The following is a 13,600-nucleotide window of genomic DNA, read 5'->3' on the forward strand; positions in this document are numbered from 1 at the left end:
TCTTACTATCCACTTTCTCTCTCTCTCTCTCTCTCTCTCTCTTCTCTACATATGGGTAATTCTCGCTGAGACCGGCCCACTATTTACACCTTGTGTTCAAAAATGTTTAAGGTGCCGATTTTCTGAAAGCCCTCGCCTAAAAAGTAAGAAAAATGCATTTGGTTACTCAAATTAATGGACCCCCCGTTAGTTAGAGACACAACAATTTTTGCAGACCCCTCGATTTTGGTCAAATGGTGTAAGTGAGCCAAGTTTCGAAAGTTTCTCCAACAACCACCTCAAAACAAATTGTTGTTGAAAAGAGGAAAGATAGAGCTACTATTAACAATAATAAAAAGTTGGGTCGGCCATATTGATTTTGGCCGCCATCTTGGATTTTTATACCAAAACATTTTTTTCGCCATGAGGGCAACCACCGATTTTCAAAATTTTTACATCAATTGAAAGTTGGGACATTTATACATAACATATCAAAAAATTAGAGATGTCTTTTTCTTCTTTCAAAAGTTATCTGCAGTTTTGTAAATCATGCCACCTTTGCGCACTGGGCCCGGTGCCGGCCGTTTACATAAACGCAGCGTTATTTCGCAGTGTTTACGAACACGAATTTAAATTCTGAACCCACTAATGGAAAGCTGAAGGTTTAAGCTTTACAAAACACTAAAAAAGTTATAAAAACAATGCCCGCATCATTCAGAAACATTCAAAAACGGAAACAAACCTCTGAATCGGCCAAATTTTGCGGCACGCGCCTTTGTGTATACATGCAGGCGTAAACTCGAATGCTGTTGCATGTCGTTGACGGTGCGCATGGAAATGTATGGAGAAAACGTGGCTTAATTTTTAAAACTGCAGATAACTTTTGAAAGAAGAAAAAAACATCTCTAATTGTTTTATATATGTTATGTATAAATGTCCCAGCTTTCAGTTGATGTAAAAATTTTGAAAATCGGTGGTTGCCCTCATGGCGGAAAAAATGTTTTGGTATAAAAATCCAAGATGGCGGCCAAAATCAATATGGCCGACCCAACTTTTTATTATTGTAAATAGTAGCTCTATCTTTCCTCTTTTCAACAACAATTTGTTTTGAGGTGGTTGTTGGAGAAACTTTCGAGTTATAACGGTTTAAGTGAGCCACCATTTGACCAAAATCGAGGGGTCTGCAAAAATTGTTGTGGCTCTAACTAACGGGGGGTCCATCAATTTAAGTAACCAAATGCATTTTTCTTACTTTTTAGGCGAGGGCTTTCAGAAAATCGGCACCTTAAACATTTTTGAAGACAAGGTGTAAATAGTGGGCCGGTCTCAGTGAGAATTACCCATATACAACTCATGTATATTCATATGTTCATAGCCATCGCTAGAACCAGAAACGAATTGGAAAAAAGTCGTTTCCCTCCCTACTAACTTCCATTCACAGCACAGTGTACATAAACGCCTACAGGTTATGCAACCAAAAGCGTGCTTTGCCGCTTGCCCTTATTCACCTTATTCACCACACACCACATCTATCACCTTTACTAACACTATAAATAAACCCCTATCCATGGATCGCATCACCGACCCAACGGTGACTCCCAGATCTCCCATCCTTTCCGTCTAACAAATACCCCAGTCCGTGTTGGTTGTGGGGATGCAGAGGTGATCTCGGTCTTTAGTAGCAACAACCAGCACACTCTAACATTTCTTTCCCTTCCGAACTGACTGTAAGGACGTGGCCGGCGCCGTTATCGATCAAAAATGTATGAGCTGCTTAAATTGCACTTTGAGAATAAGTGGAGTGTCCCAGCCCTTATTCATTTGAATCTCAGTGCAATTAGCACTAGCTCAGATCAATCACGGAGGAGCAACCATTGACATGTATAGTCAGATTTGATCGTTGAGCGTTTTCGATCGTGATGATCGTTTTTTTATTTGAAATTTACTTAAATTCAAATATCTTGCATTTTGGTCGACCAATTTAAAATCTTTTTCCATAAATTAAAAGCTGAACATAATACCATTCAATCATCTGAATGGAGGTTTTGCCGAGGGTTTTGCATCAGATTGAAGAAATTCAAGATATTGGCGATATCGTCCATAAAATCTCTTTAAAGTTTAGCAAAATTTCCATAAATATGTGATGAAATGTATTTTTTTCAATAAGAACAAAACAACTTAGAAATTCTTTCTCAACGTTTATTTGGCATATCATATGTAGGCGTGTTACAGTAAAAAATCAGCTCAATCGGAGCATTGATTAGTAAGAATGAGATGTGTGAAGTGAGCGACTTTGCTTAAAAATAGAAAAAAAATCGATTTCAAATCATTAACCTTCCGCTCTACTGTATTTTTTTTCTTCGCGTTTTTGAACTCAGGGCATGATTCTAAACCAAAAATGATTATCAGTTTACCGAGATCAAAAATACTGTAAACTAGTGTAGTGATCCAACGAACGGCTTTTTGTTTTGATTTAACAGCAGCACTGCTGCTGCCGTTGTTGCATAGGGTGCCGAGTTACTTCCCTTCTGAAGGAAGAACTTGTTGGAATCCCAGCACACGGTCTCACAATCGAACCGACCGACCGAAACACGTCCCGGGATTTTCGTGAATTATCAAATTGATTGCAAACTATGATTGCGTTCCCGACAACATCTATTTACAACCAGTGAGTAGTACGGACTAAAATATATAAACAATAATAATACACATTTATCTTCAGCATAATGCTTCGTCGTCCTCTTACTTATACACATACACTTAAGCAGTCACTCAACTGACATTTGTCTTCGCATCAGCCGGGGGATTAACCGTTCAATATTATTACTTATTCTACCAGGGGGCTGCCACTACACCAATTCAACACTCCTCCTTAGTGCAGCCCCCCAATCTCATCGTGTCACTTGTTAACTCCTCCTGGATCAAAACTGAGTCTGAATCATTCTCCTAATACTTAAGATAGTACAAACCCCCGCTCTTTTCACCTACTGCAATCACTGTATCACCGTCCATGATTTGACAACTCCTGTGACCGAAAATCACTTTGAATCCATCTTCTGTTATCTGGCTCATCGACAGCACATTCTTTGACAATCCAGGCACATAAAGAACTTCATTCAAAGTGACATCAATTTGCTCGCTATCTTTCCGTACTCCTAAAATTCTACCTTCACCATGACCTTTTGCTCTGACCTTTTTCCCATCCGCTAATATCACATCTTCGCTACAAGGATTCCACCAGCCGAGGTTTGAAATCGCATTCGTCATGTGCTTCGTGCAACCAGTATCAATTATCCATTTTCCGGGAGTCACAGCACTTTCGGTAGTCATTGCGAAGCATACTTGTCGAGCAACACCATCGGCTCCTGAATCCATAGGCTCCACACTTATCGATTTTGCTTCTTCTTGCTGTTTCATACTAGCCTTGGTCTCCTCCAACAGCACTGGGCAATTCCTCTGGAAATGGCCTCCTCGTCCACAGTAGTAGCACACTCGAACACTTCTTCGGCTTCCAAACTGCGCTGTAGACTTCATTGCGCTTTCTTGATCCTTCTCCTGCGCACTAGCCTGCACACGAATCTCACTTTTTCTTCTCCACTCATCCAGCAGCTTGCCCTTGACGTAATCCACCTTCAGATCTTCCTCTGGACGTCCTTCCAATGCTGTCACGAGTGGGCTGTAGGACTCCGGCAGGCTCGATAACAGGATAGCCACTACCAGGTGTTCTTTCAGCGACTCTCCCATTCTAGTTAAACGGTGAACCAGCTCCGACGCCGCCAACAGATGATCCGACATATTTCCGTTTTCCTCCAACCGCATTGAGTAAAGCTTCCGGAGTACTCGAATCTTGTTGGACAATGATCCTCGCTCGTGATAGGACTTCAGCTTTTCCCACATTTCCTTCGCAGTAACGGCTTCCATGACGTGGATTAGCTGGCTATCGTCCAACGCCAACCCAATCATTGCCCGAGCCTTTTCATCTCTCCTAGTCCAAGCTGGGGTTATGTCCGCTGACTCCGGTTTTGGATCCTTCACAATCAACCAAAGATCTTCCTTCATAAGCAAGAGCTCCATCCTGAACCTCCATGTCGACCAGTTGACATCGTTCAACCTAGAAATCCTCTACATAGAGATAAGCGGAAGTTACATATGTCGATTCGGCAACGCTGTTCATTTTGTTTGCATCAGCTGCCAACACTTGCTGCAAAGCTAGATGTTCAAACTTTGTGCGTGACTTCGTAGTGGTTCAAGTTGTTTTGTTTACATTTTCTAATTATGATAGAATTTTTTTTCAAAATTTTGAAAAAAATAGCGGAGCAATCGATGAAATCTGAAATTTATTGCAAAGTGTTAAGCTAAACATATCGGCAGAACTAAAGCAAGAAGCAGCAATGAAAGTTTTTTCGAGAAGTGCAGCAACAAAAGTTTCGTCATAAGCTTGAGCTTTTGAAAGCAGAATTAATTAAATTCTATCTTTTTACTAAACTTACATATACCGTCAATTTCTCGATATTAAAAATAAATAATTTTAATTTATTTAGTTCGGATTGCAATACCGTTCAATCGACGCCTTCTTACGAACGATCAGCCTGTTCATTTGGCTCACACTTTGACAGTTCTTTCTGCACGATTGGCTTACAATGGCCGCCTCCGCAGATCTCTATAATGTAGGATTACTAGTTCAACCGATCGAAGGTAATTTTCGCCTCTGCCATTTCACAACTGGTACAATGTCGCACAATTTTCACCTTTTGGACCACTGCGCACTACGATATTCTGTGTCCACACAAGCAAATGTTTTAATCCACCTCCCTTCACACAGTCTCACTATAGGCTCTGTCTCAATTGAGATATTAAAAATAATTTTAATCAAATTTGACAGTTCGAAAATTATTTCAAAGCTCGAAAATCATTGTGCTGTCAAATTTAATTTTTTTCTGGTCCAATTTAAACACTTCAATGTTGATCGATGTTGACAATGTTGCCTTACCAAAAATGATTCCGCTCAGAAATGAAAACTTGTCGGAAAATTTAAAAACAAAATATTATTTTGCCTTGAAATTTCTTCGATGCTTTCCTCATTTATTCCTCCAAGTTGCCTCTCACTAGAAATTCTCACTGATGGTTCTTCGGTTCTTCCGTAGCACAATTTCTCCAGCATGTGACTCTTTAGGGAGATTCCTGAAGAAACTTTCGGAAGAATATAGAAGAAATTTGTGAGGAATTCCTGAAAAAACTTGAGGAATTGTTCCTGGGTGTCTTGAAAATTCTGAGGGAACTTCCGGAGGAGTTCCTAACAAAACCCTAGAGAAGTTCATTAAAAAACTTCCAGAGAAATTCAGAAACTCCTGGAGCAATTGCGGGAAGAATTTCCGCAAGTACTGCAAATGAGAAATTCCTTGAGGAACTTTAGGAGGGATTCCTGGACGAAATATTGGAGAAGTTTTAGGATAAATATTTATAAGAGGTGCGCAGAAAAAAATCCTTTTTTGCACTTCCTTATGTTGACTTCACATACACAAAAAGGGAATCAAGAGGTAGCGTGAATACGTTCGATCGTTTACGACCACTTCACTTCCTATCTATAAATATAAATTATAAATATATATACACCTCGTCCTTTTTTTACGTCCATGCTTGGCTAAGCGACAAAAAAATGTACCGCCAAGACAATGAGCAAATTCAACATTTTTATATTTTTTAAAACATCTCCGTGATTAGGAGAAGTGTACAAAAATATGAAAATGTCTTTTTTGATTATTATTTGGCAGTAGATTTTTATTTCGCTAAAGCAAAAGTGGACGTAAAACAAGGTTTGGGTGTATATAAAAATGAAGTCCCTTTGAGGCAACAAAACTCACGAACGGATAAACCCATCAGCATGACTCTTGCACGGTTCGACCCGTATTCTTGGTGGCAGTGTTTATACGTCGAAAAAGTTATCAACATTATAAAAAAAAATATGAAAATAGTGAAGTTAATGTTTTTCAATGAGCTGGGAAGAAATTCACCATGATCGAAATAAAACTAATCTAGAGGGCGGTCAACAGTTGTAGAAGTTTGCCGAGGCAGCTAGTAAATATAAGAATGTGTTCGAATCCCCTTTCAGGGAAAACAGCTTAAATACCTACTGATTTTTATGAGCAGGGAAGAAAATCAACACGATCGAAATATTTATCTAATGCCGACTTCTTGAACTATATTCAACGAAAAACACTTCGCTATCCGTCGCCAATCAAGCTACGGACTTCAGCAGGATAAACTGCCCATGATCGCATAACTGTCCCATATGAATAGGAAACCCAGCAAATATAGGACTGATATGCGATCATAGGCAGTAAAGTACAATTAAACAAAATTTCATCCATACCAAATCCATACACATATTTCTATGATAAAAATGATTACATTATATTTATTACGGACGCATAGACGGGCCCACCTCAAAATCGAAGCAAGAGAGAAACAAAGAGAAAAGCGCAAGCCGATATGTAAACAAACACCAGTGGACAAGCGTGCGCATGCGCGAGCCGGTGAGGACGAAAATTATCGTTCTGTCAAATATAAGTCTGCTCTGGAGCAGAATTATTTTTGACAGTTCGAAAATCAAGGAAAAATAATTTTCGAACTGTCAAATTTAATTAAAATTATTTTTAATATCCCAATTGAGACAGACCCATAGTATAGGTAGCTATAAGTAGACCACACACAAAACGTTCTTACAGGTGGGGAAACAACAAAATGAACCCGGCGGCAAATTGTTTCTGTTCTACATTCAGCGCAACTGCCGGCCACTCCTCCTCAATTTAACTCACTGGCTTCGTTTACACAATCCGTACCACTATATCGTTTTAGTTGGCCTTCATAACCGCCAACGGTACTTCTCCCGAAAAAAGAAAAAACACTAAATCTGCATCAGCTCTTCGACTGCAGCATTTAGGTTCGCCCGAGGGAGGCAAAAACAAACAGTCTGGAACGTCCACTGAACGCAAAAAAATTGCACATCTGAAAAACGCACTTCGTTCGCAATATCTGGGCCAATAACCTGTTGGAATCCCAGCACACGGTCTCACAATCGAACCGACCGACCGAAACACGTCCCGGGATTTTCGTGAATTATCAAATTGATTGCAAACTATGATTGCGTTCCCGACAACATCTATTTACAACCAGTGAGTAGTGCGGACTAAAATAGAGTACTGCAAGCACCGGTCTAACCTCACTTTGTTTGACAGTTCAGCGAGCTTGTTTACAAGGTGTTAGAATTTTGAACGACCGGCGAAAAATTTAAATCTCGTTTTCCGTTCCGATATCATTGTGATACGTAAATATCGAGTACATTCAGCTCTACTAGTACAAAACCAATCGTCCAACTCTCATTATTCCGAAGTTCTATCGAAAAGCAATTTTGCCGGAACTTGGTCAGAAACTAAGTCCATGTAAACAAGCTCTGTGAACTGTCAGTGCATAGCTTCGTGACGTCATCTTGCAGTATCCTATATATAAACAATAATACACATTTATCTTCAGCATAATGCTTGGTCGTCCTCTTACTTATACACATACACTTAAGCAGTCACTCAACTGACATTTGTCTTCGCATCAGCCGGGGGATTAACCGTTCAATATTATTACTTATTCTACCAGGGGGCTGCCACTACACCAATTCAGCAGAACTCACATTTTGTGAGTTTGTCGGGAGTGGGATTCGATCCCAGGTCCTCGGCGTGATAGTCAAGTGTTCTAACCATCACACCAGGTCCGCTCCCAGCTAGTACAGATGTTGGAATACAAACTACCCAAGTAACCACGAAGCCGTATATAAGTGCATCAATTTTGCTATATATTGATAATTAAAATTGTGAATATAATGCTACATTACTTTAAACACCTCATTGAAGCAATATTAAAGTCGAAAAGGGCCCCACTAAAATCAAATTAGTGCCACATATTGCAGCACGCTGACAGCCATTGCTAAAGTAACATAAGTGCATGTGCTGTACATTTGCATTTGCACATGCTTGATTCGTGCAACACGAAAAACCAAAACAAAAATCTATTTTTAGCACTGTTTCGTTATCGACGGTACTGATGCCCCCACACATGAATGTTTTAACCATTATTTTTTTGTCGCCGGGCCGAGAGTCGAACCAGAAGTGTTAAAGACCGCTAGATGAGTTCCATATGCGCTGGCGCCTTGGAGCGTTTCTGCTGCAGTGATAACAACAGATATTTCACTAACTAAAAGGCTGTTCGGGTCCATATGAAGTTAACCATCAATGTTTACTTCTTTTCCCGATCAGCCTAGATAGCTGTGTAGTGTCGGTAGCGGTTGTCTCAATTGGCTAAGAATAACACTACGGACCACCTGTTCCGGGGGTAAAAGTCCACTAAACAGGGAACCCCAATCCAAGGTGTCAGGCGACCCGTGCTGATGGATGAATGGTTGAGGGGGTTTAAAATATGCTCGATCTTTAACGGAGCCCGTAACGTTGGTAGATCGCCTTTATGTGTTGCGTTACGGTTCAAGATCTACCAAACCGAACCCTAGTGACATCCGGTTTGTCAAGTTGGGGTAATGTGTTTTGGTAATAAGGATTCATGGTACAAAGTCCTTGTTACTGGTGACAGTTTCAAAAATTGCATTTATTCTGCCTTGCTGATAGTTAAAGAATCGGACTTTGCCTACCCGAGACTACACTTGATGTTAGGAAAACAAACATGCTTTACGTATCTGATTGCGTACTAACCTATCAAGGACTGTTAAGTTCTGGTAATTCAAGGACTCACGTGCATTCTTATTGCAGAACACATTCTCTAATTTGACAGAGTTTTGCAACTAGCCTAAAGTCCCGGGTTTTTCTTTGTTGTCCTGGGACTAAACTAGAAGCAAGACATGGATGGGGCTAGAGTTCCGATGCATGGATAAATATCAGTACCAAAGTTTTGTTTTTCTCAGAATGCAAATGGATTGTGTTTGATTAGGGGCGCTCTTTCACTGAGATTTAAATCTCTATGATAACGGAACCTTTTCACCGCAATCGATTTCTTACACCTCTGGGATAACAAAACAGGAACTGTACAGAAATCGATGCTTCATTGCCTCTCAATGACAATGGAGTAGTACGACATGCACTAAATACTAAGGATACGGGTAATGCCACAAAAGATCTAAATACTGGTCGCAGTGGCTCACCCGAACAGGAAAAAAAAAAACTAAAAGGAAACTGTTCATTATGTCTCAATAATTGCAGTAGAGGGCAAAACGAATATTTCGTATGTAATAGAATATAGTAGTTCATCACATTCTAATAAATACATAATGCATTTAAGAAGATATTTAATCAATATAAGAAAATCAAAACCTCGATTAAAACACCTTTCGCACACTGCACGTTTGCAAATTGTAATTTCTATCATTATTGGTATATGATAGCAGCCTACAGAAAAGAGAAAAGGTCATCCCTAAAAAGGTTTTGCTGTCGTCGATCGGTGGCTCAAACGGGGATTAAGTTGGTCGGAAGTCGAACCAGAAATGTTGAAGACCGCTAGAGTTGACCGTAAAGCTGTTCAACCTTCATGATTTCATTTGTTTACCATTAGAGTCAAGCTTTTATAATTGTATTGTTAGAGCAAACTTTGCTAGTTTGTACATTGCATTTATTCAGTTTTTGCAGTGTTGAATTATTGAATTATCGTATATCACCTTTTAATGAACCCTAACGTAAAGAAAAATGCAATGCATCATTACATTGATAATGCCAATCTAAAGAATTATTGCATGACAAGTGTGGAGTTACTGCATTTCGCATTGCAAAGGTTGATATTCAGTCTAATTCGTGCAATGATATAATGCTTGTGGTTACTTGGGTAGTGTGTTAAGATGAAATTTGGCGTTTTATTTAGTTGAGCCTTAGCCCACAGTGTGTGTATGATATCGCCTCGGATATCGCTTATTGGGATTGGTGTCCTTTCTCACATAGCCACTGGAGATATAGCAACATAGTGCAGCCTGGGTTCTTCTTCTTCTTCTTCTTCTTCTTCATGCAACATCAAATCACCATTCATTAAAAATCAAAAATCAATGTATTTTCCAAAATTTAAAAACCCAATTGGGTTCTTTAGGGCTATCTAGATTCTTGCATAATCGGAATCTTCGTCCAAAGATTATTCGAAATCCAAAATTTCATCATTTTTGGTGCCCGGGAACTATTTTTAAAATGCATTTAAAGTTTGTATGGGGAAAATTTTTTGTTCGGGTCGAACTGTTGCTTTATCAATTGAACTGTCATTCTATCCACGTAAATTAAAACTGTTTTGTTTATTTAACCATCAAAACAAAGGAATTGGAACGCAATAAAATCTCCTTATACTCAGAATAATGAGCTCTTTCGATTAGGCTAAAGAAAATGGCAATATTTAATTTACTAAACAACCCAATTTTCAACTGATTTTTTGTGTCGATTTGAACGAGCGTGCGTGTGACACAATAATCAACTGTGGTACAACATTATCGTGCTTTGGCCCTTTATAAAATCAACACTTTCCAGTTGTCAAAAAAAAATGTTTTGTTTGGATTATTTTCGTGCACAGCTGACCAGCCCAAACAAAGTTGTGTAGAAACAGTTTCAGTCACGGAAATTTAATTTTCATTCGCGGAACTATGAATAATTCCGAAATGAGCAGCAGCATGCACTCCGGCCGGCCGGAGAGTGAATTTAGCATCGAATGTTTCCAGAACTATACCGCGCCGGAAGTGTTCGTGCAAGGTTTGGCCGGACTGGTGAACCAAACCGATGTCGAAGTGATGATACGTGCTCAGAAGCAGATGTAAGTGTTTATAAGGGGGTGTGAAGAAATTATCGATTTTCTGTAATAATTTTGTATTCAGGTTGCAGCGTTTCGAGAAAACGAATGAAATGCTGCTTAACTGCAATGCGCTGAGTCAGAGCCGATTAAAGATAGCGAGCGATGATTTTAAGAAGCACACCAAACTGCTCAATGAAATGAAAAAGGATTTGGATTACATCTTCAAGAAAATACGGAACATCAAGGGGAAACTTAGCACCCAGTACCCGGGTCCTTTCGCCGAAGCAGAAGCCAAGAATAAAACGATTAGCTTCGATGAGGAGGATGAAATCGATACGGCCAGCCGAGCAGAAACACTGGACGAGGGTAATCCATCGCGGACGGCCACTCCGGTGAAGCAGCAAGCTTCGGTTGAAAGCGTGAAGCAGCTGCAGAAGCAAGGATCCCAGAAGGAGAAAAAGAAACCCAGCGGAAGTGGACAGATGGGCCAGGAGAATACTACTGTTAGCTACATGAAGATGGAACAAAGCCCGGAAAATCGAAAGTCGGGCAAAACCAGCCCCATCGATCCGAAGCGGAGCTCGCTGCTGTCGACGCATAGCAGCTCCACGGATAACTCGAACGATTCGTCCGAGTGTACTTCGGATACCGGTTAGAGGTGGCGATAGGATGGTTTGACGTGGGTAATTTAGCATATGTCATTTCTATTATGTGTTGAAAGCTCTACTAATAGCATATATGAATCAGACTTTTAGTTTTTAGTTACATGTACAAATTATAATAGTTTCCATAAGTAGTTTTAAAATCAGCTAATTTAATCTATTTATTAAATACAATCTGTGTTTCGTTAATTATATCTCCTTTCACTTAAACGTAAACAATAATAAATGTTTAAAGGCTTCACCTTAAAAATACGTTATTCCTTTTATTGAAAACGATTAAAATCTTTGTCACAAAAGTATAATCACCCAATGCTAATTACGCTGTGTTTCGCAAACCCATTAAGTAGATGGCGTTAGTTAGCAAACGTCGAACAAGAGCAAAAACGATGCGAGCACCATGAGCGAGAGAATTACGAACTACAGAATATTTAAGTAGTCCGTTAAAAATGGGAATGCCTGGGGAGTGGGTTGAGTGAGACGTCTGTTTGTCTGTTCAAATTATTTATTTATTTTAGCGTGGACAACACTAGCGCAGCCATATAACTTGTCACGGCATTTACATTGTAGATAAGTCGACAATGATTTTTCATAAGGGCCTAACTGACTTGATCGATTTCTCTTCGTCGACTCTCTCGCTAACTCTTGGTCAAAACGAACAAAATCATTATTCTTTTTGTTTTTATAGCAAGATGTAGTCATCTCCTTCGCATTTCAACCCAAAAATTTAAGGAAAACTCAATACACAATCTGTAATAACACAAAGAGAGGATCGATGAAGAGAAATCGAAAATGTCAGTTCATTAGGGCCTAAATGAAGAATCAGTGTCGTACGTTTAGCATTTATTCAAACTTAAAAAATAGGTTCCTGGGCACCAACATGAACATCTGATTTTCTCCGTGCACTAATTCAGTATAAACTGTGGTAATTTGCTTCTTGCAGTCAACATTCTTACCCCTTTCAAATTTTGACAGCACGGTTCTAACTGTCAAAACATGTTCCACAAGCATGCTCCGACTCAGCTTCGAGAATTTTGTTTTGAATCAGTCCTCAAGCCCGTTGTTCTGTATTTCGTTTACTACTCAATTTCTTTGCAGAGGGCTTATTAGTTAAATTTGGTGTAAAATGGTGCGAAAACTGAAATTCCATGAGCAGAAGCTGCTCAAAAAGGTCGATTTCTTCAACTGGAAGGAAACTAACAATCTGAACGAGGCGAAGGTGATGCGAAAATACAACGTCCAAAGGCGCGAGGATTACACTACGTGAGTATCTACCTGGTTTCGAACCGTTCGAACATTTTTGATAACGAATGACGACGGTCGCTATTGCTTTTTTCGTAGATACAATAAATTGTCACGAAACATCCGGGATTTGGCGAGTAAAATCGCCGAAGTGGACCCCAAGCACCCCTTCCGAACGGAGATGAGCGGGTTGCTGCTGGAAAAGCTATACGTCATGGGTCTCATCCCGACCAAGTGGGATCTGGAAAATGCCAGCAAAATCAGTGCTTCGTCGTTCTGTCGGAGGCGGGTGCCGGTGGTGCTGCTGCGCAACAAAATGTCCGAAAACATCAAACACGCCACCCAGATGATCGAGCACGGCCACGTCCGGGTCGGTGCCGATGTGGTGAAGGACCCGGCGTTTTTGGTACCCCGAACGCTGGAGGACTTCGTGACGTGGGTGGACGGATCGGCGATACGGAAGCATGTGCTGGAGTACAATGACATGAGGGACGACTTTGAGATGTAATAAATGGATGTTTTGTTAAATGAAGTTTTATTCGTTAGTGTTGGAATGGCATACATACCTACATACCTACCGTAAAACGGGGTAACTTTGATAGTGCGACAGGCATTGTGAAGTTTATCTTATAACAGTTTTGGACACCCTCAGGTATATATAATTTGGACAGGGCAATTATGTTTAGCCATAAATACTGCTAAATCATGGAGTTCCACTTCGAGAAATACGCCATTGGATGCTATTCGCCATACAATATTTTTGCGATTTACTTTTAGCGATTTTTCGCGCATAGAAGCTAGCGCCACATTGGTCAATGCGGAGAGTAGGAAAACAGCCAAAGCATTTAATTCATTGCTTTCTAAGGAAGCTAGGGGACGATTTTGTCAACGTTGTCCTCAGCCTGTCCAAA

At 40.0% G+C, this 13,600-nt stretch overlaps 2 protein-coding genes across 2 annotated transcripts; both read left to right on the top strand.

Annotated features, from left to right (window-relative positions):
• Nucleotides 1-10,550: 10,550 nt before the first annotated feature.
• On the top strand, nucleotides 10,551-11,702 carry LOC109410039 (kxDL motif-containing protein CG10681). Its single transcript, XM_019683579.3, has 2 exons — nucleotides 10,551-10,809; nucleotides 10,871-11,702. The coding sequence occupies exons 1-2, from the start codon at nucleotides 10,643-10,645 to the stop codon at nucleotides 11,442-11,444; spliced, it is 741 nt and encodes a 246-aa protein (XP_019539124.3). The 5' UTR covers nucleotides 10,551-10,642; the 3' UTR covers nucleotides 11,445-11,702.
• Nucleotides 11,703-12,472: 770 nt separating this feature from the next.
• Nucleotides 12,473-13,221, top strand: LOC115260243 (U3 small nucleolar ribonucleoprotein protein IMP3). Its single transcript, XM_029861173.2, has 2 exons — nucleotides 12,473-12,710; nucleotides 12,789-13,221. The coding sequence occupies exons 1-2, from the start codon at nucleotides 12,574-12,576 to the stop codon at nucleotides 13,195-13,197; spliced, it is 546 nt and encodes a 181-aa protein (XP_029717033.2). The 5' UTR covers nucleotides 12,473-12,573; the 3' UTR covers nucleotides 13,198-13,221.
• The last annotated feature ends 379 nt before the right edge of the window (nucleotides 13,222-13,600 follow it).

This window comes from Aedes albopictus, chromosome 2, assembly GCF_035046485.1.
Source record: "Aedes albopictus strain Foshan chromosome 2, AalbF5, whole genome shotgun sequence".
NCBI classification, from domain to species: Eukaryota; Metazoa; Arthropoda; class Insecta; order Diptera; family Culicidae; genus Aedes; species Aedes albopictus.